At 39.1% G+C, this 26,405-nt stretch overlaps 2 protein-coding genes across 3 annotated transcripts in view; one reads left to right on the top strand and one right to left on the bottom strand.

The window, feature by feature from the left end:
• The window catches only part of LOC117290930 (patched domain-containing protein 3-like), a 29,625-nt gene extending 15,628 nt beyond the window's left edge, over positions 1 to 13,997 (top strand). For both annotated transcript variants that reach the window (XM_033772504.1, XM_033772503.1), the window contains exon 2: positions 10,796 to 13,997. In XM_033772504.1, coding sequence (XP_033628395.1) covers positions 10,796 to 12,519 — 1,724 coding nt within the window. In that variant the 3' untranslated portion in view covers positions 12,520 to 13,997. The remainder of the gene's footprint in view (positions 1 to 10,795) is intronic.
• Positions 13,998 to 16,284: 2,287 nt separating this feature from the next.
• On the bottom strand, positions 16,285 to 25,258 carry LOC117290931 (actin-related protein 2/3 complex subunit 3-A-like). Its single transcript, XM_033772505.1, has 6 exons — positions 25,151 to 25,258; positions 22,327 to 22,417; positions 21,196 to 21,275; positions 20,264 to 20,332; positions 18,296 to 18,422; positions 16,285 to 17,348 (listed from the first exon to the last, which is right to left on the bottom strand). Exons 1-6 carry the CDS (start codon positions 25,154 to 25,156, stop codon positions 17,191 to 17,193), a joined length of 531 nt encoding a protein of 176 aa, XP_033628396.1. The 5' UTR covers positions 25,157 to 25,258; the 3' UTR covers positions 16,285 to 17,190.
• Between the last annotated feature and the right edge of the window lie 1,147 nt (positions 25,259 to 26,405).

Genomic DNA, 26,405 nt, shown 5'->3' with positions numbered 1-26,405 from the left:
AATCGAATGCTACCTGATAAGGGTCATTCGATTTCTTTTTACGACTATAGTCAAAATGTACTTTTACGTCATTAAACAATTCATCGAAGCTGCATTCAAATTCGCAGGATTTATTTGAGGCGTGCGTTTTGTCATTTAATTTCATTTTGGGGCAGTCAATTCTGGAATTGTTTCCTTATACGAACATTAAAGGCATGCGGTTTATTTGTTGCACTCTTGAACATAATATGCCAAGATGAATGACACGCCAACAGATTGATGGTTGGCGAGTTAAAAAAACCCAAAACAAACATTGATTCAAACACATCCAGGTAAAGTCTACTGGAAACATTAAATAAAGAAAATAAGGTTCGCTGGATTTAAAAGTGAAGGTACGGCGTTTATCTGTTTATTTGTATTTTCTTTAGACGTATACTTATTTGAATCCTCTTTTGGAGAAATCGACTACCCCTTTACGAAATTAAAAATAATTAAATCAGCAAAGTCTCTATAGTCGAACCAGCTTTGCTCAGTTGAATGATGACTGAGTGTCATGAAAAAGAATGAGTTTGCTAGGAACTTGAATGCCTCGAAACGAAATTGAATGACCGAATTCTGAATTTGCTACGCAGTAAAAACCGGAGAGGCAAAATAGCTCTAATTCGAACGCATGGAAATTAAATGGCTGCTCATTTTCCGAAATTAACCGAGAAAACCTATACTATTATTTATTTTATGTATTTACATTAATTCTTTGGAAAATACAATAATTATTTGAAGCAGAGGCCGTTCAAGGAAGGGCAAAAGTAAAAACACACACAAATGTAATGAAAATAGGTGCCTTCCCATACCTTGCTCATTAAAAAGCAAAAATTCGTATACATATATATGACACAGAAATCTAAAATTGTAGTGATATTAAAACAAAGGATGGCAAGTAAAAGCAATACACAAACGATGTATACATGAACCACCGTAATAAAAGTAAGGCCCCTAATTGTCAATTGTTAAAACTTGATACCTTTGCGCAGGTGTTCAAACTTAATTGAAACTTTTAGTAATTTGTTTTCATGCGATGACTAAAACTTTCCACTGATTCACCATTCCAGTCTGCCCACACAGTCCGCTCAATGTCTTTTTGGAACAAACAAGGAACAAGACATTGTCTTTATTTTGGAAAGTTTGCAAAATAAGCCGGGTTTATTTCGGTACTTTCCCGGTTGCGAGTTGTTTGCGTTCCTTTTCTTTTCATCGTCTTTCATCCTTTGTGGCCAGACAAAAGACCCGGAATCAATGTGCTTGCACTTTATTGCGTTGTTCACTAGAAAGTGAACATTACGGTGAACAACTCTTTGAGTGTAGCCTTACCACCGTGATATTTCTATTGTAGAACAAATCTCTAAGTTGTAAAACCTTCGAGGGAGCTCACAGCTCAATTTAAATAGATGCCATTTCAAGTCACGTTTCACTCAACAGCAAATTGACTGTTAATTAATGGTACTGGAAACTGTTGGTAATTACTCAAAATAATTGTTAGCATGAAAACTTATTTTGTTATTAACGAGCAAAGAAGAGCTGTTTATAACACATTGTGAGAAGCGACTCCCTCTGAAGTAACAAAGTATTAAGAAAGACGGTAAATTGTTCTCAATCAAATGATAAAGCCTGTATCCCGCAACAAGGGTGTTTTTTCTTTCATTATTCTCTTCCACCCCGATGAGAAATTGAGTTCAAGGTGTGTTATTTTACGAAGGTTGGGATACACCAAGTAAGAAGACTGGTCGTTGACAAAGTTATTATCTCCAACTCTTTGAGAAATCGAATCATGGCGGTGTTCTATCATGTAGGTCTACTGTAGCACACATATAGGCCACATCAGAGCGGGGTGATTTGTTTGAGACGGCACCTAAACCTGTTAGGTATGTTTCATAAATTCACTCTTACATGAATGGAAAACTGAAAAAGATCAAGAGTGAATAAACATACCGTGTAGCCTGTCATTATTGAACAACAAAGGAACAGGCTAGGCAGACCTATATGTCTAGGCACTTCGTCATTGAGTTGTTCGAACAATGTTTAGAGAAGAGTTTGCGGTAACACCATGTAATAACAATCTCTAAATGAGTTGGGGTGGTTCTGAAAAGAACCGTTGGATTAACTCGACGTTTCGATCAGTATGCTCTGATCGTCTTCTGGAGAATGTTTAATGTTTTGGAAACCAGTGGAGTGTTTTAAGCAGCGGTTGATGATTAATGTTTCGGAATCTGGAAAAGACAATGAGAAAACAATAAAGAAATGTCACCCCCCCCTGCTAGCCCCCTCACCCCGCAAGTGCTGTGTGATGCCGTTGGTTGTGTCGCCATTGCTGTGATGATGTTTTGTACACAAATACATGAACAAATCGGCGTGTTGTTCACTTTTTACGTGATTTGGGTGTCTTTCTCAACGATTTGTATAATTTCCGTGCAGGACTGCATGACATAGCGAAGTGTATTACCACAACCATGAACATTTACTACTAAACGGTCATTGTTCCGGCAAGGTTTTCGACAACATGTCAATATTCACTTTCGGTTTAGTTTCGAATTATTAAATATAAAAATATTGTCCAATTGTCCTGCAAGGTAAAGTGTGTAAAGAGTTTATAATAAAGACAGTGGACACTATTGGTAATTGTCAAAGACCAGTCTTTATACTTGGTGTATATCAACATATGCATAAAATAACAAACCTGTGGAATTTTTTTAGCTCGATTGGTCGTGGCAAGACAACTATGAAAGAAGAAAAAAAAACTCACAAGAAGTTGTGTGCTTTTGGATGCTTGATTTCGAGACCTCAAATTCTAAACTTGAGGTCTCGAAATCAAATTCGTGGAAAATTACTTCTTTCTCGAAAACTACGTCACTCCAGAGGGAGCTGTTTCTCACAATGTTTTATATTATCAACCTCTCCCCATTACTCGTTACCAAGTGAGGTTTTATGCTGATAATTATTTTGAGTAATTACCAATAGTATCCACTGCCTTTAAGGAAGATCCTTAATTCGTATAAAAAGCTAAACAGACTTTGATTTAGCTAAAGATGTCCTCGTGTGCAAAACATCGTGCTACCGCGACCCAATGGCGGCGCGCCAACAGTCGGCATTCTGGGTCCAATACGTATCGCTGGATTCGAACTCTTTGCGAGCGAAATGTCTTTAAAAAAGTCTCGCTTGCCTGCAATAACAAAATACAAGCCTAGCTGAATGCACTAAAAACAGAACCTAATCATTTCGTACTCAATGCACGACAAGTTTTGACTTGAATACAATTTTGCGTTCTGTTTGCACGTATGCTCAGATCGTCAGATCTTTTTCATTTATTTTGTAATAAGCAAACCATTTCAGAACACTCCTTGATAATTGCTCACAAAACTCCTGTATTGTCCTTTGGCAAACACAAGAATCCGATGTGTTAGTCAGGTCAAGTGAAGGCTAGTCAAGAGTTAACTACGACGTCCATATTCCTTGTCGTTTTGTTTTGTTTTGTTTGTTTATTAACTAAACAAGGGAGGTCAGTTGACCATCCAATGCCACCTGGTTCTTTTTTCTTTTCAATTCAATATCCTGTGTAGTTTGTAGAACATCGTTCCCTGGTTGTTTTTAACTTTTTTAAGGTATGACACAAATTGGGGTAAAACTGCGTTTTAGCTCCGCTTCCATTGCATTGGCACTGGACACTACACTGGTAATTACACGTGTGATCAAAATAATTGTAAGCATCTGAATGAGAATTAAATTGTGTTTGAAGCTTTGCATGGTGTGGAGAATAAGAGCAACTATAAATATAACTAGACATAGTGTTTTTTGTTAAATACAAAAACACGGTGTTTGGTTGGACGTTACGTGATGACGCAGTTCAAAAACATTGAACCATAAAGATGTTTTTTATACAATGTGTCGTTATTTTATAGTTAAACTTGTATCACACTTTTGAACGCATTGTTTCTTCACAAATGCAATATGTTTGTGTGAGATTGGCATCAGTTTTTTTGTTTGCAACTTATGAAAGCCCTTTAAAAATCTAGCTCACCCCTGCACTTGATGCTGTACACAGATTTGATAATCAACAGCGCCCTCTTTGGTGGGCAAAAAGAGAGCGCTGTTGGGAATTCCCCCAAAAACTTTCGCGCCATATGATTTTTACAAATTTTAAACGTTGTTTTATTGTTATTTAATACCCGATAACGTCTTTTTGAAGGTTCAGCTATCTGTTGAGTTTCAAGGTTCAAATCGATCTCAATTTTGAATTATGCCGTAGATAAGTTCAAAAGTTGTTTTTTTGATGGAAAAAACACGAAGGCGAACTTTGACCCAGGGTAACGACCCGGAAGTTAAGGTCGTACGATTTTAGTGTTTACTTTTCAAATGTTTCCCAAGTCTTTATCTATCCGATGCCCAAGTATGAACATCATAGCTTTTCTATTCGTTGAATAGGTGTGATCAATGGAGCGGAACGGCCAGCCAAAGCGCTTTTGCAGTGTACGCAGTTATCACGCGGGTCAACACATCCGTGGGCTTTATCGTCCGATTTCGACCAGAGTTTCAGGTCAAATTGGTATCATCTCTGTGGGAAAGTTTGAGCAGGATCACTCATCTATAACGGGATGCAAAATTTATGTTGAAATGTTACGTAGTTTTAGAGATCAAAATTTGTAAAATTGTTCAACTTTTGGTTTGAACCGAAAGTCAAGGTCAAATGGGGTCATTTTGTGTGTAGCGTTTTTTGAAATTTGATCGACCTGTCCGATGATATGTAGATTGTCAAAATCCACCATGTGGTTCAGGAGTTATGATTTCTTTAAAATATTTAACTTTGATTTGTTGTAATTCAAAACCTGATGACGTCATCATGACATCATTAAGTTTGTGTGGTCTTATTATTAAGGTTCAATTGTCTGATGAGTTTCAATGTTAAATTCCATATCAATCTTGAGTTATGACAACAAATTGTCTTTTTTTTACAAAAAAACACAAAAAAACACAAAGGCAGAGTTTGACCTTCCGGTACGACCGGAAGATGAGGTCATACGATTTTGGCGTTAACTTTTCAAATGTTGTCCAAGTCTTTATTTATGTGATGCCCAAGTATGAACATCATAGCATTAATATTCGTTGAGATACAGCGAAAAGCAAATGTCGTTTTTCAACTTTAAAAACCTTGCCATGACGTCATCAATGACGTCATCATTCCCAAAAAGTGGCGGTTTCGTCTACTCACTATTGCCTATGTACATAGTAAGTTTTAAGTTTGTACAAGCTTTACTTTTGTTTAAAATTGCTAGAGAAGGTTCGCAGGGAATGAAGAACGCGAGGAAAAAAAAAAAAACCAGAACAATAACAATAGTTGTTCGGCTGTTGGCCGAACACCTAAATATGAATAGTAAACTTGTGGGTACGACCATGAGTAAAATCTCTTTTGAAGGAGTGGTGGCTCTGTAAAGAGCCGGTTTGGTCTCGACGTTTCTAACAGTATACTCAGTAGCGTACACTATTGGTAGTTGTCAAAGACCAGTCTTCTCACTTGGTGTATATTGTAACGTCGACTCGAGCGGTCTAAAAGTCTTCGCTGCAGCTAAACCATAATAAAAACTGACACAATAAAGAAAATAACTGGTGTGAAGCAAGATGTCTCCGTTACTGATAATGGTTTATTCTGTTTCCTTGTTCTCTCTTGTCGATTAACTTCTTTTAATGATTATCTTTAATTCCTTCTCTTTATTTAACCATAATCAAGCCCTGGGTTCGCAATTACTGACCTGTTCTCTGAATCTGATCCTTTCTCCAAGCCCGCCAAATCACAACTGAAAACGCAGCCCCAAAATACGCACTGCTACGGCCTGTGGTCAGCACATGCTGTCCATGTGATCCCCACGCGGGGTTCACGCGTCGTGCACACACAGTGTATGTGCCCGGCACCGCGGCGATGGCTCTGGAACTAGGTCAGCAATTGCGCCCCCATGCGACTGTTTCGCCACATTACCCCCACCTTTAAGAAGGTGATGTGTCCTCACATCATATAACTCAAATTTTACTATCAAATTAGATAAACTGTTTGTTTTTCTCTTCAAAACTTTGGCAAAAACTCTTAACTTTAGACAAAACACATGTAATAAATTTATACACTTGAAAGCGAGGCTCTTTGGTTTCTCAAAAACAATATTAGTCAAACAAAAAGAAAGTTTTAAAACACTTTTCTTTAACACAAAACAAAATGCAATGGATTTCAGGTTTCTTTCCCTGATCTTTTCTCTGTCCAATAATCTTTGGCACTTTTGAAACAAGTTTTCAAACAACAACTTCAAAACTTTTCTTAAAAAATAAACACTTAGAAAAAGGAACAGTTTAGGACTATTTGTAACTAAACTTTAACTAACGCGACACGACGCGACACGACACGACGATAAGTTCGTTGATTGTCCGTCTCGATGAGAAGGCTAGTTCATCCGTCATCCGCTCCTCCGGCTCCATTAGTACTCGTCAGACAATTGGGGGACTGGTATGGGATATCGTTGCTGGATGGGACCCAAGGGATTGTGAGGCAGGGACAGCAGTTGCAGGGGGGTCTCACGGGGAAGGGGCACGGTCAGTTGCTGCAATATGGGTCTCGGACCTGAAAATGGCAGCTGCTGTATTGGGCTGTTTGGGGGAGGCTCAGAACGTCAATGTCTCTACCAGGTGTTCTCGGCACTTCACCTGTCTCTTTGGTTGATGGGGACCGGTCCTTGTGGACATGCTATCAGTGTGTCTAAATCATGCTTCCTATGCCTATAAGAAGCTTCTTCGGCACTCTGCACAGGAGAACGGTTTCACTCCCGAACCTTGCATCGGCCACGTTGGTCCATACTCAAACACTTCTGTCTAGACTTGAACGTAGAGTCATCCCACACTTTAAGTTCGGGGCCAATTGCATATAATTATGGTGCTAAATGTGGCTGCTGTTGTCCTACTGGATCATCCCTTGGATTCAAGAAGCGTAGGGGGTGGTTCATCAAAACTGGTGCTAACTACTAGTGGCGCAACCATGACATGGCTCTTTCTAACCAATGTTTCAGCAGGCTCAAGTAACCAACTAAAAACCGTCATACCACCATGCTCAAGACATTCACAGCAACTTTCTTGGTCCAGGGAGGAATTCTGACTGTGTCTGGAACAGTCATCCGGCAGCTCTGCTGTCAATCCACTGCCTCTCTCAGAGGCAGAAACAATCCCTCCCATTCCAAGCATCTTCGTGACGACTATCACACCATCCTCGCTGCAAGTCTAATCCCAGCAGCACCTATACTTCTAAATGAAACCACAACACCCCGGTGCAGCACACTTAAATAGTCGTTCGTCTCGCTCGCAGTGTTTGGCATTGATTGCCCCTCCCAGTTATCTGGGGAACGTTAACACTGCAGGCAAGGCATCTACGACATGGCATCGGCATTTTCGTGCTTGCGTCCGAGTCAGTGCTCTATTTTACGCATACATCCATTTGCAATCCGTCTACAGCAGCAACATTTCCAACTTGTAAATCAATAATGCAACAGGCCCGTCTTTTCCCCGCTGTTCCTTGGCTCTCATGTACAGCATCTACTGGTCATGGCCCAGTCGGCCTCGAGTCTTCTCTGGCATGTCAGGATAGACTTGCACCAGTCTTCTTGTCTCCTCTGCCGACTCATCACGGCTCTCTGATGGCTTCTGCTGGCGACGACTTCTCAATTTGGCCCTGTTCAAGTCCTTCCCGCCTGAAGGATCCAAGCTACATTCTAAGGTCTTGATAAGTTGCCCGTAGTCTTTTCCTTCGGCTTGCAGACTATCCAAGGTTAGTTGTGCTGACCCCGTCAAAAGTACGGCTTGGTACTCACATTTGTCTTTGTCATCCCAACAATTTCTAGTGGCAAACATCTCAAAATGCTTTAGGTAGGGTTCCCACTGTCTCTTCCCGACATAGGGGTCGGGCTTGATGGTGGGACTATGTGTATCCCCTTTGGCCGTTTCAGCTGAAGCTCTTTATTTTTCTCCTCCCTGTCGGTCATCCACACTATTGACTTGTTGTGGCTGCTCTGTTTTACCACTTCTGGTTCCTTGAGGGTCCCATCTATTGGAACCTCTGCCACTGGCGTAGACAATCCGGTTGTGTTGCCTTCACCAATCCCTTGTCCAAATGCTTGATCACTTTCAAAGGAAAAACTGGCTTGTTGTCCCTTGGAGTCATGATTTTCATCTGTCTTGCCTGACAAACAGTCCACTGGATCAGACTGCTCAGTCTCTGTCCAACCTTTGTCATCGCTTGTCATCTGACCGACATTTCTGGGTTCATCGAGTTTTTGTTTTGGAGACATGTCATTGAACTGCCTTAAATTGTGCCTTAAACTCTGTGACAACAGTTCAATCTCCGTGGAAATCCATCATACTCCCTCTCCAATGCATGGCACAGTTCAACTTTACTCAAACTGGAGTATCTTGGAGCATTCCCGAATGTATTTGCCGTATCCATTGTAGAGTTGTGCTCAATAAAACGCTTGAAAAGTTATTTAAACCCTCTGGATTCTCCGGGCGGCTGTTTGCGTCTCCGGGCGGCTCTACGCCTGTTTCTGGGCGGCTCTATGCCTGTCTCCGGGCGGCTCTACATCTGTCTCCGGGCGGCTCCACGTCGGTATCCGGGCTGCTCTGCGTCTGGCTCCGGGCGGCTCTCCGGGCGGCTCTCCGAGTTATTTAAAAGTGCCTCGGATAACACCACTGGCAATTTCTAGAGACTGTCAGTCCTCGCCTTTCCCGCCCGGCTCGGTATTAACCACTGCCGGTTTCTTGGTTACTCCCCGTCTCCGTTGCTTCTCTACGGGCTCGGTATACACCACTGCCGGTTTTGGCGACTCTCCGTCCCCGTTGATTTCCCTCCCGGCTCGGTATAAAACCACTACCGTTTTTTATTTCATCCAGTTAAACTCCTAATGTGTCCTACCTGTGGGCTAAAATTCCGCAGCTGCCACCAATGTAACGTCGTCTCGAGCGGTCTAAAAGTCTTCGCTGCAGCTAAACCATAATAAAAACTGACACAATAAAGAAAATAACTGGTGTGAAGCAAGATGTCTCCGTTACTGATAATGGTTTATTCTGTTTCCTTGTTCTCTCTTGTCGATTAACTTCTTTTAATGATTATCTTTAATTCCTTCTCTTTATTTAACAATAATCAAGCCCTGGGTTCGCAATTATTGACCTGTTCTCTGAATCTGATCCTTTCTCCAAGCCCGCCAAATCACAACTGAAAACGCAGCCCCAAAATACGCACTGCTACGGCCTGTGGTCAGCACATGCTGTCCATGTGATCCCCACGCGGGGTTCACGCGTCGTGCACACACAGTGTATGTGCCCGGCACCGCGGCGATAGACCTTTTCGCAAATACTGGGGCGCGCGCGTAAAGCTTGGAATTAGGTGCATTGTGGTCTAGCTGGTATCCAAATTTGATTCATATCTATCCCACAATGCACCTCATTCAACAGTCTGCGCTTGCGCATTGGTATTTGCGATAAGGTCTATGGCTCTGGAACTAGGTCAGCAATTGCGCCCCCATGCGACTGTTTCGCCACAATATCAACATTTGCATAAAATTACCAACCTGTGACAATTTGAGCTCAATCGGTCGTCGAAGTTGCGAGATAACAATGAAAGAAAAAATTAACCCTTGTCACACGAAGTTGTGTGCGTCAGGTCAGACGCGCTTGATTTCGAGACCCCAAATTCTAAATCTGAGTTCTCGAAATCAAATTCGGGGAAAATTACTTCCTTATCGAAAACTACTCCACTTCAGAGGAAGCCGTTTCGCACAATGTTTTATATTACCAACCTCTCCCCATTACTCGTTACCAAGTAAGGTTTTATGCTAATAAATATTTTGAGTAATTACCAATATGTGCGCCATGTACCCCTCTGTTTAAATGGTAGTGCTCTCAACCAAACAAAGAGTTGTAAATTCTTAGGTATTAATATTGATGAGAACTTGTCCTGGAAAAAACACATAGATGTTTTAACCACCAGAATCTCAACAAATGTTGGTATTATGAATAGATTGAAATATTTTCTACCGCAAAAGATTTTGTTAACTTTATACAATGCATTCATTCTTTCATATTTAAATTACGCAATATTATCCTGGGGTCACGGAAAGGCACTATGTAACAAACTTTTACTATTGCAAAAGAAAGCCGTTAGAATTATTACAAAAGCCAATTATCTATCTAATTCAGCTCCTATATTTGCCGAACTTAAGGTGCTCAAATTTAATGACCTGTATCGTCTGAACTTTGGTAAATTCATGTTCAAGAACAAATCCTGCCTGTACACCTACGTTTCATTATTCACCACATAAACATGTGATTTTCTGTCATGTCTGTTTTTGTGTGTGATTTATGAGAACTAATTGGAACATGTTTTTTTTTTTTTTAAATCAAAAGCATAAAACCAATAGCTATCAAGTCATTACTTTAAGCAGAAAGGGGTAAATTCTCACTAAAATAATAAGACTTGTAGCTAGAAGTCTTTTATTCCTTTCTGAAAGCACACAAATTCGTCCAACAAGGGTGTTTTTCTTTCATCATTTTCTCGCAACTTCGATGACCGATTGAGCCCAATTAATGTTCACAGGCTTGTCATTTGATGCTTATGATGGGATACACCAAGTGAGAACACTGGTCTTTGACGATTACTAAAGTACGTGTACAGTGCCTTTAACTCATTGTTTTTGTGTTGTAATACAAACCATAACCCCTAGTTTCGTTTGTGTTCTTCTTTTTTCAGGCATTGGAGTTGATGATATGTTCATTATGTTAGCTGCTTGGCGCAAGACGAGCACCAGACTGACTGTGGAACAACGCATGCGTGAAGCATTCTCCGAGGCCGCCATGTCTATTACCATAACGTCTGTGACTGATGGCTTGGCCTTTGGGATTGGAACCATCACAGTTTTTAAGTCTGTGAGGATATTTTGTTTGTATTTGGGTACTGCTGTTCTCTTTGATTACCTGTTTCAGATAACATTCTTCGGGGCTTGTATGGTATTGACCGGTCGGCGGGAGGCGGCGAACAGACACTGCTTGTGTTGCTATAAGGTCAAGTCTAAGATGGAACAAAATTCTATCTTTATCATCTCTCGTTCGGGTACTCCGGAGCAACGTGGGGGCCCCCACGTCGACAGTGGTCATGCTACCCGGCAACCATCCTCACGGATAATACCCACAAGTGAGCATGGTGTGATGGTATTCTTCAAGAGGTTCTACGGGCCTATCATCACAAGTTGGTGGATGGTATTGATCGTTATAGTGCTGTATTGTGGCTACTTGGCCATAGCTATCTTTGGATGTACACAGATCGAGATGGGACTGAGTCTCAGGAACTTAGCGCGTGATGACTCGTATGGGGCTAACTACTTAGATGATGCGCGTTTCTATTTCACATCGTACGGCCCTCAAATCGCCTTAGTTTTTACAGAGCCAAAAGACAGCTGGCATCCAAGCATACAGGACATCATGGAGCAGACTCTTGTCAAGATGGAGGAGACTGAGTATGTCCACGGCAAGGAAGAGAACCTCTCTTCATCCTGGCTTCGTGCCTATCTCTCGTTCCTCAAGTTGAATGGGTTACATGAACCAACCCAGACCCAGTTTATCAACACACTCAGGGATAGTTTTCTCAAACACCCCGCCTACCAACATTACTCTATGGATATTGTATTTAACAAAGATAACACTAGTATTGACTCTTCAAGATTCTTTGTTACCACTAAAGATTTAGATACCACAAATAAAGAGAGTTCTATGATGACAACGCTGAGGGAAGTTGCAAATGATGCCGAGATCCCGGCCATTGTCTACAATCCAAATTTTATCTTCTTTGACCAGTTTATTGCAATCTATCCAAACACCATGCAAAATCTTGGTATCGCCATCGGCGCCATGTTTGTTGTATCTCTACTGATGATCCCAAACCCCATCTGTTCTATCCTCGTCACTCTCTCTCTAACATCCATCGTGACTGGGGTGGTCGGCTTCATGGCTCATTGGGATGTGAACCTCGATAACATCTCCATGATCAACCTCATTATCTGCATAGGTTTCAGTGTGGACTTCTCCGCACACATCAGCTACGCCTACGTATCAGGGAATCAAGGCTCACGTCGTGAGAATGCCATCCACGCTCTCTACTCCCTCGGTATGCCCATCGTTCAGGGATCCCTTACCACTATTCTAGGCATCTTAATCCTCGCATTCTCAGAAACTTACATCTTCCGGACTTTCTTTAAGACAATGTTTCTCGTGATCACTTTGGGAACACTTCACGGTATTGTCTTTATTCCCGTCTTCCTTATGCTCATCATTCCGGCAAAGGAGCAGAATACTGACCAGTTCCCTGATAGGGAAAACCCCGTACCCATTGACATTAAAAGAGCAGCTACAAAAATAGTTCCTATATGGAACCCCGGGTTCATTGCTTATCCTCCGACGAGAGGGTTAGATCGCCGGTAGATCAAATGCCAAATGGGAGGAGGTTGGCCGCTAGACAAACGTCGCCGTATCCTCAGCCTGTGTATTAACTTGTACGTCTTTAATTATATGGCCCTTTTCGAACTCACGGCTTCAGCTTTGGATTCGGCTTTACGCTTCCGTCCGCTCTCTCGTCTGAAGCTGGTGAGTGCGTACGCAAAGCACGCGCGATATGTATTGTCAAAACAACTTCCGCAGGGCCAAGCTAGCCTGTGTCGAATCATGAGCCGAAGCCGTGGTTTCGAAAAGGGCCTGTGAGTGGAACATTCTCAAAGCCAGCACTTAAGACGACTGGGTTAAAAATGTGTAAACATTTGTCACACTTACACAGATTTAATCTTAGCTTAAAACACATATATATATAATATTTAGGACAACCAGTTTCCAGGTGAGCCTAGACTTGACTCGAGTGAGAGAGGTCTCTATAAGCATATCGCACCAACTACTACCAAACAAGCCGTATTAACCCTTTATCATGCTGTCTCCATCGCGGTAATTTTCTTCGTAACGAATAACAATATAATGAATGCTATTCATAATTTTGAAAATAAGACCCGGACTATTTTCTCCTACCAGCCTCGATTTGGTATCATTGATAAAATGGGAGAATTTCAAGATGGCTGCACCATGATGGCTGCACCAAAATGCGGTCCCGAGAATGGGAAAAGGTTTGGGAATCCAGAGCTTTACAGAGCAATAGTTTTCTGGCGATGGCACGGGATTGCGACTTGAGTCAAGTCTAGGTTCAGCCTGATCCAGAAATGGGTCAGGCACCATGGGACCTGGGATTCGGGTAAAATGTACACGAGAGTAAAAATTTCTCCGAAAAAAATTATTTCATGAATATTTGACAAAGGAATTTTTTTTTTTGATTTTTTAATCTAAAACTTTCTATCATTCTTTTTGCAATGTATAAAGATGAATAATATAACACTGACTTAAAAGTCTCACACAGTGTCTCTATATATACATGTAAGCTCTCCAAAAAATGTTTTCTCTAAATGTGAAATAGTCTCCTGGAGAAGGGGTTTTGTTGATGACATTCATTTTGACACTATGGCATCGAGTCATAAAAACGGTGTATTGTAAACTCACAAAAATTGTTTACCCCCGACCACAACCACGTTGCAATACAGGTTTATAACAAAAAACGTGTGATCGCATGTAAAAGGCACTGGACACGTTTGGTAATGGTCAAAGACCGGTATTCTCGCTCGGTGTGCTGCAACATTTACATCAAACTTGTGAAACGTTTGACTCAATTTATTGTTCATCGCAGTTGCAAGAAAATAATGAAAGAACAAAAAGCACAAGTGTGTACTTTCAGATCCATAACAAAAAGGCTTCAGCTATTGAGCGATGATCGAACTATCTCTTTCTTACAAACGTTACTTCAGAGGGAGCCGTTTCTCATAATGTTTTACACTATCAACTGGGCCCAATTTCATGGCTCTGCTTACCGTAAGGACAGAATCGGCCCTTACGGAAGCAGGGAATTCTGTGCTTTCGGCAAGCGTATTTCACGGGTTCCGGCGAATTTTGGCTTGTGTGCGTGCGTACTCCACGTTACTAGGCATTCTACGTTCGGCGGTTAGCAGAGCCATGAAATTGGGCCCAGCTCTCCATTGCTCTTTTAAACAAAAGAAGGTCAAGGTATATGTCTACGTGCTACACGTTCAGGTTCAATTGTTGAGAGTAACCTTAATTAATTCTATACCTGCGGGCGAACACAGGCTGGTGGTAGAAAGGAAACAAACTTGTTTTTCGAAAGGTATACATGTGAGCGGTTCTATTTGATAAAAAATTAATAATGTACTGTGTCATGGGGTCAGTGTGGCAGTAGTCTCGGGCCAAGACGTCAGTGCATGATAGTGGACAGTGTACTACGTTCAGTTGAAAATCGCTAGAGTGTGCTCTCTTACGGTATGATTTAACCAACTTGACTGGCGAGCTTGACGTCTTGGGTCAAGACTAGTGTGGCACGGGATTCTGTCTCCGAGATTCTGTCCTCCCCGCGGGGTGCACCCCATCAAATAGGAGAAAACAGAGCGTCGAGCTCATTCATAATTTGTAGGCCCTGAAAATATTCTATATCAGACAGATTTGAGAGCCCCCAGAAAGTGTTTCAGTGTAAAAATGTTGTCCCATTGTGACCCGGGGTTGTTGACTTCCAGCTTGAGGCATTTTGGATGACATAGGCCCTGAAATAAATGGTCCTATTTGCTGAGAGGTGTAGGGACATTTTCAAGATTGATGCTCGGACGTTTTGAAAATATTAGACTTGTTGAAGGGGTGTTTTTAACTTGGAGGGAGAATAACTCGACGGGCCCAGGGACTCCCCATATAAAATTGAGCAGAGAATAAAAGTTCAAGAGTCAATCAATAATTTGTTTTCCCTTTCAAGTTAAAAGCTGTGAGACTTTTAAGTATTTTTCGTGTATTTTTGAATATTTAGCACTTTGCACTGTGTGCTATGGGAGATTATTTGGTGGGGTTCACCCCCATGGTCCTCCCTTTAATTAGGGCGGACTGTGTACAGCGCCCTCTTTTGAATCTTCCTCATTCAGCCCACGTTATAATATCCCATGGTGAATAGAATCTCCGACAGATTTTTCTTGAATTGATACGAATAATAAACCGATGGTTGACCTAATTAAAGCTTACCGTCTTGGTACCATAACTGAAGAAAGATCACCAACATGCCTGACAATATTTTCCGTCCGAAAAATTGCCATAATTATATTGGCATAAATTGGAAATGCAGCAGTGTAAAGAGACAATGGGTTTATAATTATTAATAACAAACTATTTTAATGTCAATTTAGATTTGTTTAAAGTTGTTTAAAATTTTACTTTTTTAAGAATTCGAAGCTGTTATCAACAACCCCACCTCGTGAGTATGACACGTTAGAGGGGGGGGGGGGGGGGTGTCAGAACCTAATGGTGTATACGGCGTTGTATCATTGTATACTTAGTTTGCTGTAACACCATGTTGTGAGAATTGTTCCCTTGATAAAATGCCTTGCTAACTGTTTTTTCTATCATTTCCAACTTCGTTAACAAGTACTTGTAGGACAGTTCTTTTCAGAACTATTGTTTCAAAATTCTGAAATCTACTCTGTGGCAGTAGAATAAAGCAAGACAAGTATGAAATAAGTTAAACATGTACACAACAAAAGAAGATAACAATTTACACTCAGTGGTCCACCAAAAAAAAAAAAAAAAAACCTCACCATGCAATGCCTCAGATCTAATTGTATCATGTTATTGCATATTGTGTGATTCTGGTAAGTTGAAGACACCTCAGAGTTTGCTTTAGCATTGAAGAAGAGCAGGTGTGTAATAGTTTACGAAAACCAAGATTTAAATTTACTATTCAGAGTTATATGTATAGTATCTGTCAGTCTAGTTGAAGATAAATACAAATATTATTGTTTTACTATTTAAAAGTACGAGAAGATTAAATTCAACATTTGGTTAGAAACTAATTTATAAATAACAAGCAAAAGAGGAATGCCTTTTTACTGAAAAAGTTAAGTAAATTGAACAGCTGTAGAACAGATCCAATACCAAGAAAATCATGCTCAGCATAAGCTGGTTACCTACACAGTGCCATGTGATATACATTGCTTGCAACTGGTTCTCAACTACTTAGTATGAAGTGAGTTTTCCCTGCTCAGCCCAGGTACATGTACATAGTTTATAGAGCCAAAATGTTGCAAGGAACAAACACGCGCAACTCAGTAATAATTTCAAATTAAAGATTTATTAAATTTGTATTCAAGTTTGCAAAATGTTACAGACTATTCTTTTACAATAGAAGATTTAAAAGCAATGTTGTGTAATACTACTGCATTTACCTTCAAAATAAAGAATTTATAATTTAAATTTGCAACCCTCCTACTGTTGGTACAATTATCTAAAAAGTTGATGCACACTATCGTGGCTTCAAATACTAACCAGCTCCCCCCCCCCCGCCCAGTTTTATAGAGCTCCTTTAGCAGTAAATATTGATATATATTTGGTTTGCAGTAACACCATGTGTGTATCTACTTGCCAGGTAGAGATTGATCTTTAGGGAACTGTCTTGCTATTATATTCTTCTATCGTGGAGTAAATATTGCTTAACAATTTGTCTGCTTAGCCAAAATTAAGAGGTTAGCAGTTTCAAAGAAACATGTGACATTGTATTGTGGCTGATAGCCTTACTCTAGTAAGCATACTTTTATTTAAGCAGCTGTGTTTAAGCAGCTCTTTGAAATTGGGCCATAGCCTGTAAAACCATGGTTGTACATTAAATAAAAAGGTATGAACCCTAAAGAAAAGTATCATCGTCTTTGACATTTATCAGGCCCTATTTCATGGCACTGATTTAAAGACACTAGACACTATTGTAATTGTCAAAGACTAGTCTTCACAGTTGGTGTATCTCAACATTTGCATAAAATAACAACTCAGTAATGATTTCAAATTAAAGATTTATTAAATTTGTAGTTAAGTTTGCAAAATGTTACAGACTATATTTTGCTTAACAGCATCATGAAATTGGGACCAGATCAGCTGAAGAAAAATTGCATGCCTGGTAAAAGGCTTGAGTAAATTAAAATAATAAGACAGACTGACATCCATTTCTTGACCGTTGACCCATGACCTTTATTGGCCAGGTGCAGACAGACTCTTCTCCATAAACTTTCTTTTAGCAAAGCACATCCACCACTTGCTTGGTTTATCTGTTGCCGGATCAAAGACTTTTTCTACGAGACGCTGTCCAGTCTCTTGCCGAATCTGGGTCAGGTACGATCGAACTTGATCTGTTGGAGTATAGAGAATTAAAAAATGAAAAAATAAATAAAAATTGATTCATCAGAGAAATTCATTTCAAAGAACTTTATTCTATTCAGAAAGGCCCTTTGTTTCAAAAAGTTTGTAAACACATTTAAGAGAATAAGCAGAATCTACAGCCAACAATGGCAGAAATACAGAGGCAAACATCCAGCAAACATCAGAATCAGACCTAGAATCTGGTGCTACTCAAACGCTCAATCATGACGAGCCCAACCTGTTTAAAAGTAAACGTTGGGTTGTTTTAATCCTATGTACCTATGTAGATGTGACAATTACCATGCAGGAAGAATAATCCACAAAAGAATGCACAATCTCTCAGATCAAAATTTTCGGGCGTAAAAACTGACATCTTTCAACACATGAAAACAAATGTTCATCAAAATGCTTTATACCAAAGCTACTTTACTTATAACGAAGTAAGATTTTATTGCCATTAATTGTAAAAAACATTCCCTGTAAAGGATTTGGGTACTTTTTCGAAATGTCTGCACAGATTTACGCTAAACTTATAGGGTTTGAAGATAATGAAAGTAGAAAGGTTCCCTTCAAATATTACTCACTGAGGTGCTTTTGTTTTTGAGAATTGAGTAAAACAATGTTGGGAAATAATTTTGGTCCTAGTCGGATGAAAACTATTTTAGCATGTAAAACAGATTAACCAGCTATGAACGTACCACAACTGGTTAACATTTTTTTACATGCTAATACGGTACTGAGAAAAAAACTATTTTCCTGACATTGTTTTACTCATTTCACAAAAACTACAGAACCCCAATAAGTAATATTTGAAGGGAAGCTTTCCACTATCATTATCTTCAAATCTTGTAAGTTTAATGTAAATCTGAGGACATTTTGAAAAAGTACCCGAATCCTTTATTACTATGAGCCCAATCATAAATTTCTGTTATCTTACCTGCTTCATTCTTGTTAGATGGCTTCTGGTACATGGCGTTCAACGGGAACCGTGGCTCACCAGGAATGTCAAAGTTAGCTATAGCAAGGCTGATCAGGTCCTTCTTACCGTTAACCTTGGATGTGCACTGAAAATAAAATTTAAGAATTATATTTCAATCTCCTGAAATGAGTACAAACAAGGACCACTGTTCATTCAAACTGATAAAAAACAGAAGCACTTGGGTCACCTTAGTTTATTATCGGGCTTTTGAAAGAAAAAAAATTAACATAAAAATACAAAATAGTGAAAAAATTTACTTGCATTTTTCTTTTCACATTTAACTCTAAGCTACTCTCAAAATTCCCTTCGTTAATCTGGTTCAAATCTGCTAAATTTAGTACATTAACAGCAAAATCACAACAGTTGGCCTGGAGTCAAGTACACGAGTTCCATAAAATAGGGGTGGGGTTTATAAAGCTCATCAATCAATCACTTATAGTCAATATAATCAATATCACTTTTACTTCCACAGTCACATGGAGGCATCATCCTACAATGTCCTAAAAGCCGAGGCTTATGGTGGATGTGGCTGTTACAACAAAACAAAACAAAATAGGAAAACAGCACTAAATGGACTAATAAATAAATACTAACTGTATCATGAATACAGACAAAGCATACAAAGAATACAACAAAAATACAACATGGACATTGTGAACAATGCTCAATTATTAGGCCTATAATATACACCAAATGTTATTTACATAATTACACATTTTAAATAACATTAATAGTGACCATGGCAGTATGATATTATGAAGTGAATGTATCTACAAAGTCCACCACATACAATAGCTTTATTATAACAAAGCTAACTTTGGTGTACACAACGCAGGTTTCACACCAGGATTTTTCAAAACGGTGGGGCAATCTGGACCCAAATCTGGAAGTTTGGCTTGAATTGTTACAAGATCCATGGGAATATTTTCTACCTGGATTTTTTTTTTAAAGCCCTCGGCCTTCTCCCGTAACAGTGGTCTACTCCCTGAACAGTGGTCCACTCCCTAAACAGTGGTCCACTCCCTTAACAGTGGTCCACTCCCTGAACAGTGGTCCACTGGCCAAATGTCACTTCAACCCGTTGTATTTCTGTTAATTTTTATGTACACTGTTTTGTAATTCAGCCAGTACATGAAGCTGCAATGAGCAGTTTTTAAAATAAACCATAACAATAATAATAATAATACAAACACCCGAGGTCCAGTCAAACTCTAAGTGGTCCGGCTGGCTACTTAAATGTTGAAAAGTGTCTCTATTTCGAAATTATGAGAAGTAAAAAAGCTAATGGACTAGTGAAACGACAAACTAAACAGTTCTACCGGTCGATCACTAAAACAACAAATTGAGGGCAAACCCTGGCCCTGCTGTGCTATCTGAAGCAATACACATGGTTTTATCTTGATGTTTGGTTCAATTGGTCTGAAGGAAAAACAAAAACTACCCCAACACAAACTTATTTTGTTGCGCATCAGTCTTTTTGCATTCAGCTGCAATTGGCGCATACAGACACTCAATTTGTGCAAATCAGCTAAATATGCTCATGCATTGGGAGGACCCTGCAACCTTTCCAGTTGAAAATTTCAAACGGATGGTCAACTCGCTGGAAAATGTTACCAAAGAGTACGAAGTTTAAACAAATAGACCCATTGTGTATGACGTCACGGTATCAAAAAGGAAGCAGATCATTGGACAATAGCTGTTCTCTGTGCGTAAAAATCTCAGCCTACCTGACCTCCGCCTACCTGTAGCGTTTCGATTTCTGATTTCTTACACAATACAGAACGTGCCTCAGAACAATGCGCATCATTTTGGGTGTCAACTCTCATTTGTGCACGTTTGTATACGATTTTGACACCCAAAATGAAACCCATGATACGCACATCTGAGTATGCTGCGCGTAATGCAAGGGGTCTAGAGAGAACGTACCCTTTGCAATTTCTTCAGGCACTCAGTGATGTATAGTGTGATGTAGATCAGAACTCTGTCTGCTTCACTCTGAAAATAAATAACAAAACATTGCAGTTTGCAATGAGTGTCTGACTTGATCATGGTTGGATAAAGGTAAAAACAGTACCAAACATTTGCAAACTTTGAGTTGGTGCACCTTTGGGTCTTTTTAGAGAAACATGGCTTGATTTAGTCACGAGCCTCGATCTGAGTCCCAATTGTGATTTGTGTGTGCTTGAGAAAGAATACTTGGTTTGAGCAAGATACTTAATCATTATTACTTTGTCCTTCAGATGGGACATTATTAAACTCTATATCCTATCACATTAACTAGGATTGGAAGTGTAGGGTTAACCCTGGTGTTTCTGGTTCACATAGCAAGCAACCTTGTTTACAGGTTTCCTCAGGCTTGCGAGCTGCAGTGATTTAGTTAAGTGTGTTCCCCAACAGATCGATCAACAATCAGGAAATTAGGAAAAAATCCTATTACATCACAGACCTGTAAACTGGAGGCAAGAAGTACATGTAAGGATCCTTTCACAATAAACATAATTAGACTTTATTTTTACCCCGACTTTTTTCCAAACTTCCATGACAAACAACTTCCATTTCGAACATTTCGTAAATTTTTGCAGTAAAATATGCTTAAATATAGGATTAAAAAATTTCGCCTCAAGTTATCGAGCAATCTTGGAGGTCAATGTACAGGTATGTGGTATGAAATCTAATCTAAAACGGCGAAGGTCGTCAGTTAAAGCCATTGGGCATTTTTGGTAAACAGTAAATAATATTCTTCATCCCTGATGCAAATTTAACATCCATTGAACTAATTAGTATTGTAAATTTGTCTTTGTTTAACCCCAAACAATCTTTTAAACTTCCATGAAAAGTAAAAGGTTGTGGCTCCTTACTTTGATTTCATAGGTTCTGAAGAACACATTGGCCTTGAAATAGGACATGGATTCATCGATGATGTCAGGATTTCCATCACCTTCAAATAGGAAGAAAAAGAAGTGTAACTGTTACAATTTGAATTGGGAACACAAATTTAAACATTAAAGGCACTGGACACGTTTGGTAATTGTCAAAGACCAGTATTCTCCCTTGGTGTATCCCAACATGCATTAAAACAAAAAACATGGAGGAAAAAACACACTTGTTGCACTACTTGTACTTTGTGTGCTTTGAGATGCATTTATAATAAAAGGCTTCAGCTGAAGTAAGTCTTTTAAGTAGTTAAGTGAGAAATTACTTCTTTCTCCAAAACTACGCTACTTCACAGTATTAGTAGAGCTTGACAAGACAGTCACAGGCACTGTCATGTTTTGGGCAATCAACCATGAAATAACAAATCTGCAAAACTAAAATCCGTAAAATCCGTTGTGAGTCAGGAGAACATAGTAAAAAAAACTAGGATAAAGTTTTCTAGAATAATACTTCATTTTAGAGGGAAAAAGAGGGGAAAATAGTTTTAGGGTAATTTTAGAGGAAAAAGAAATAGAGGAAAAAAAGAAATAGTAATTTATGACTTTTATATCAGTAAGCTTTCAACTAAACCTTTCCGGGCATTATAAAGAGTCCACCGTTATACTGTCCAAAAACAAATTTGTGAATAAACACGTCATTCGATGTGAGTGTGAAATATGGACTAGCAAAAAAGTTGATGGACCAGTGAAATGACAAACTTAATGGGCCCAATTTTATGGCTCTGCTTACCATTTCAGCAAAGAATCGGCGCTTGCAGAGAATTCTGTCATGTCTGTGCTTACGTCAAGCGAAATTCACTGGTTAGTGGGGAATTTCGTTTGTGAGCATGCGTACCCAACGTTACCAGGCATTCTAGGCTTATACAAAACTAGCGCATAAAATCAGCCCTTGCACATACACATGTAAGCAGAGAATGGTTATCGTAAGTGCAGAATTCAGTGCGGTAAGCAGAGCCATGAAAGTGGGCCCTGGTCCTGCTGGCTGGTCAAGGAAACCGTTAAAGGCAAACCAGACACGGATGTTGCATTATCCCTCAAACTTTTTAGTCGAATTACCTGGAGGTGCTGGGCCTTTAAATTTGGTGTTTAGTGGAAGCAACGCTAGTTTGCAAACACTCGTTTGAGCTTGAAGGGCAGAGTGATATGCCTGAAACGAAAAAAAAAAAAAATAAGAAAATGAAAGTAAATCGTTTATTAAGCAAGGTTATAGCCAAGATTTGGTTGTAGGCGGGGCTGGAATTACACGCAGGCCATGGAGGCCATTGCCTAAATTGCCCTTGTCTTGGCCCTGGCGCCCCTTGAAAATGTTCTCATTGACTTTAAGATTTTCCAATGGAAATGCCCTATATTACAAAATGAAAATGGCCTTGCCCAATCAAAGATGAAATTCATTGCCTGTAAAGGGAGCTATTATTTAAAAACTGAGTGTCCAAATTGTTCACTCATGGTACATTAACATCGAACATGTAAATGACAGACAGATAAAGCAGGTTACAGGGTGTCCAAATTTAAAACAGGGTGTCTTAAAGACACTCAGAGTGCAGATATCCCTCTGGCTAAATGCCGGTTTAAAGTCGGTCGCGTGATGGTCGCGGGATGGAAATTTACGCACGCGACACAGTTTATGGTCATTGCTGAGGCCTAAAAACTGTACCTGTTTTTGATAGCGTGTCAAGATTTTCATCACGCGACCATCCCGCGACCAACTATAAACCGGCCTTTACACTATGTTTCACAGGTGTCTGGATTAGCTTTTAGGAATCGACCAATGTATTCAACATTTTATTAGACAAAAATATAGAATGGACAAAATCTTATAATCCAGCTTGGTTTATTCACATTTTTTAGAAGGAAGTTGTTTCTTACAAATGTCTGTAAAGCATTATCAACAGCTGCAGTGCTTATTACCAATATAAAATCAAGACCCTCCCAAGACCCAGTAACTGGGGCGCTGTATGACAACATTTCAAAGAAAAACAAAGTACAGCGCCCCAGTACTGGGTCTCCTCCCTTTATATTTATAAAGTTTAAAACAGATATTCGTTGGACCACACAGAGTACACACACAACAGTGATGATCACTCACTAGATTCAGTAACTGGGGCGCTGTATTCCTTTTTTAAAATTTTGACATTATCTGTCACTACTAGCTAGATAATCGCTAGTGTCAAAATTTCGTAAAAAGGAATCTAGCGCCCCAGTTACTGGGTCTTATCACTCACCATTCCCCATTCTTTCATGCGTTGCAGTTTATCTGCTATAAATAACAATTGTTGTGTCCTGGGAGAACATGCTAAATCAAATCAACTATTTAATTGTACTGGCAAACTTAACTACAATTACATAAATTTGAAATAAAAACTTAAAATGTTCTCAGTCACTCAACAATGTTGTTGTTGAATATGAATTGTCGCAGGCCTACACTAACTTTTAAAATTTGACTTAATTTGATATAAACTATATCCTCCTCTTACCAGTTTTTATGGTATTATGCCTTTTTCTTTGAATTGGGAAATAAATAATGATGCCATATATCAACCGATGCCCTAATTATCTTCATTTGTTAATATGAAGAATGCAAACATATATTAAAACTTGATGGACATTGAAATGTTCACACCACACACCGATCTTCGATGACTTCAAGTGGCCCCATTTGTTTTGAGTTTTTCCTGTTTTCACGGCAAATAAGAAAGTATGGTTTCCCGGTGAATCCATACATGGAAGAAACATCTGCAGTGACCACAAGTGTTCTTTGAGACTCTGTGTATGACTCTATAGCCAGCAGTTGTCTTCATTTTATAAACAATATTTTTTTATTAAATTTTAAAAATTACCATGGTAACTTGCGAAAAATAAAAAATATAAAAACATTAATAAAATGTGTGAATAATTACTGGCTTTCAAAACTGATTTTTATTTATTTTTAAATTTTTTTTTCCTTCTTAATAATTATAATAAAGCGTATAAATAAACAGTGATAATTGAATCAACAAGCTGATTTTTAAATTTTAATAATAATAATAATATTGATATGAGGGTTAAAAAATAAAAATCTCCAAAAATATTAGAAAATGATATAAGGCACATGGCTTCTTTAAGCCTCTATTATTTTTTTCCAGAATGCTCAGCAAAATATTCAGTCACATGATTTGATCATTATGAATTGTGAATTGAAATAGTGTTTGATGAAACTTTTTCGGTGGGCAAATATTTTTATATATAATGGCCTCAAGTCAATAATTAATAATGACATATTTTTGTACCGGATAACTTTCCGTATGGCGCCACCACTTTTTCACTCATTTTTACAAAAAGGGATATATCAATCAGGTAAATTAGATACTATATTATTTTATTTCGAATGAAAAAGTGGTGGCGCCATACGGAAACTTTTCCCTTGTGGATAACTTTCCGTATGGCGCCACCACTTTCCACTCATTTTATAAAAATGGATATATCAATCAGGTAAATTGGATACTATATTATTTTATTTCGAATGAATAAGTGGTGGCGCCATACGGAAACTTTTCCCACCACTTATTCATTCGAAATAAAATAATATAGTATCCAATTTACCTGATTGATATATCCATTTTTATAAAATGAGTGGAAAGTGGTGGCGCCATACGGAAAGTTATCCACAAGTAACTTAAAATAAGTGGGTTTTGGTCAAGGGAGAGGAGACTCTTTGCTTGGCAAATAAAACCACACAATTTGTATCTAGGGACTGTTTACATCGCGCAAAGAGAGGTAAAAGATTTGCCACGATTTTAGGGACACCTCGAAAACAGGACCTCCTACGATATATATGATATAAACTAGTTGTAAAAAAATATAAACATTACAAACTTTTTGAGACAAAGGTTCATCTTCTTACCGGCATTTTGATGAGATTTTCTGCAATTCTTCAACTACACAAGAAAACAAAATCAGTTCCACCCGCAGTCCGATCCCCAACGCGGAAGTACACGGGCCACTGCCTCTTCCTAAATGTCACGTGACTATTTTCACCCACAATGCATCTATGTTTTTCAAGATGGCTGCGCCCATGAAGCAAAACAGTAAGATGTCGTTTTCCAGTTAACTCTTGTAAATATATAAATTTATTGTAAAAGATGTTACAACCCTAAAATTAATTGTCGTGGTTTATTCAACGGCCCGACATGGCAATCAGTAGGCCTACAGGGAGGGCAACGTAATAAATATCCGGCGAGCGTATGTGATCGGAATGAACTGACTGCCCTCACGTCACACAGTCGCTGAGGGCGACCCGTAATATTTTGCAATAATTATTTTTGATCGAGTGAGGGCGCTTTAATCAGGGAACGGCCAGAGCCGTGGGAACGGCTCTTGGGAACGCCCCACACACATATAAAGAATCATATAGACATTTGAAAAAGCTGCTTATTCAGCACAAGTAGCTAAGCGCAACAAATATTTTGCTTACCAGAATTACCAGCCAACTTCTATTTTCGTACAAAAGTTGTGACATGTTTCCTGCTCATTTCTTCTAAGCGAAATTGTAAGCAATGATTTTCTTGCTGAAGCAGCTCTATTAAGTTGGGCCTAGGTGCAAACAGAACTATTTTTAGTTATGGCATAAAACTCAACCTTCTTTCGGGCACAAAGGGTACGTTTTCCCCAGTAACAAAAGGGCGTAAGCAATATGGCACCTGACAAAAACAATGTGTCATTTAATGTTATATTTTTGCTGCTAGAATTTCCAATTCCTATGCAGAATTTAACCTTGCTGAAGGAGATCAAATAAATGACAGAAAACCGATCAAACTTTTTCATTCAGTTTTCTTTGAGCATAATTTTGGACACGAAATGCTTATGCCCTTTTATAACCGGTAACTATTCATGTAATACACACTCTAGAAAAATAGTTAGATAATATTTATTTTCCACATCTTATTTTAATATGGAATTTCAATTTCCATTGGCATAAGTGTTAAAAACTTACAAATTTTATAGTAAAAATTATGTAAGCATAGACTACAGTGAACAATACTGGCATTACGAAAATACAATCTGATGTACGCACAGTAGTGCACTGGTCATAAAAATACTGCATTAATAGTGTGGCGAAGCAGTCGCATGGGGCGCAATTGCTGACCTACTTCCAGAGC

This window comes from Asterias rubens, chromosome 5 (assembly GCF_902459465.1).
Source record: "Asterias rubens chromosome 5, eAstRub1.3, whole genome shotgun sequence".
Classification (NCBI taxonomy): Eukaryota; Metazoa; Echinodermata; class Asteroidea; order Forcipulatida; family Asteriidae; genus Asterias; species Asterias rubens.
This window is presented reverse-complemented; position numbering and strand designations above follow the sequence as displayed.

Coding starts and splice junctions, on each gene's coding strand:
- LOC117290931 (XM_033772505.1), bottom strand. Junction 20,333..21,195: donor TCAGAACCTATGAAATCAAA/GTAAGGAGCCAC, acceptor ATTTATTTTCAG/AGTGAAGCAGACAGAGTTCT. Junction 18,423..20,263: donor GCCTGAAGAAATTGCAAAGG/GTACGTTCTCTC, acceptor TTTTATTTTCAG/TGCACATCCAAGGTTAACGG.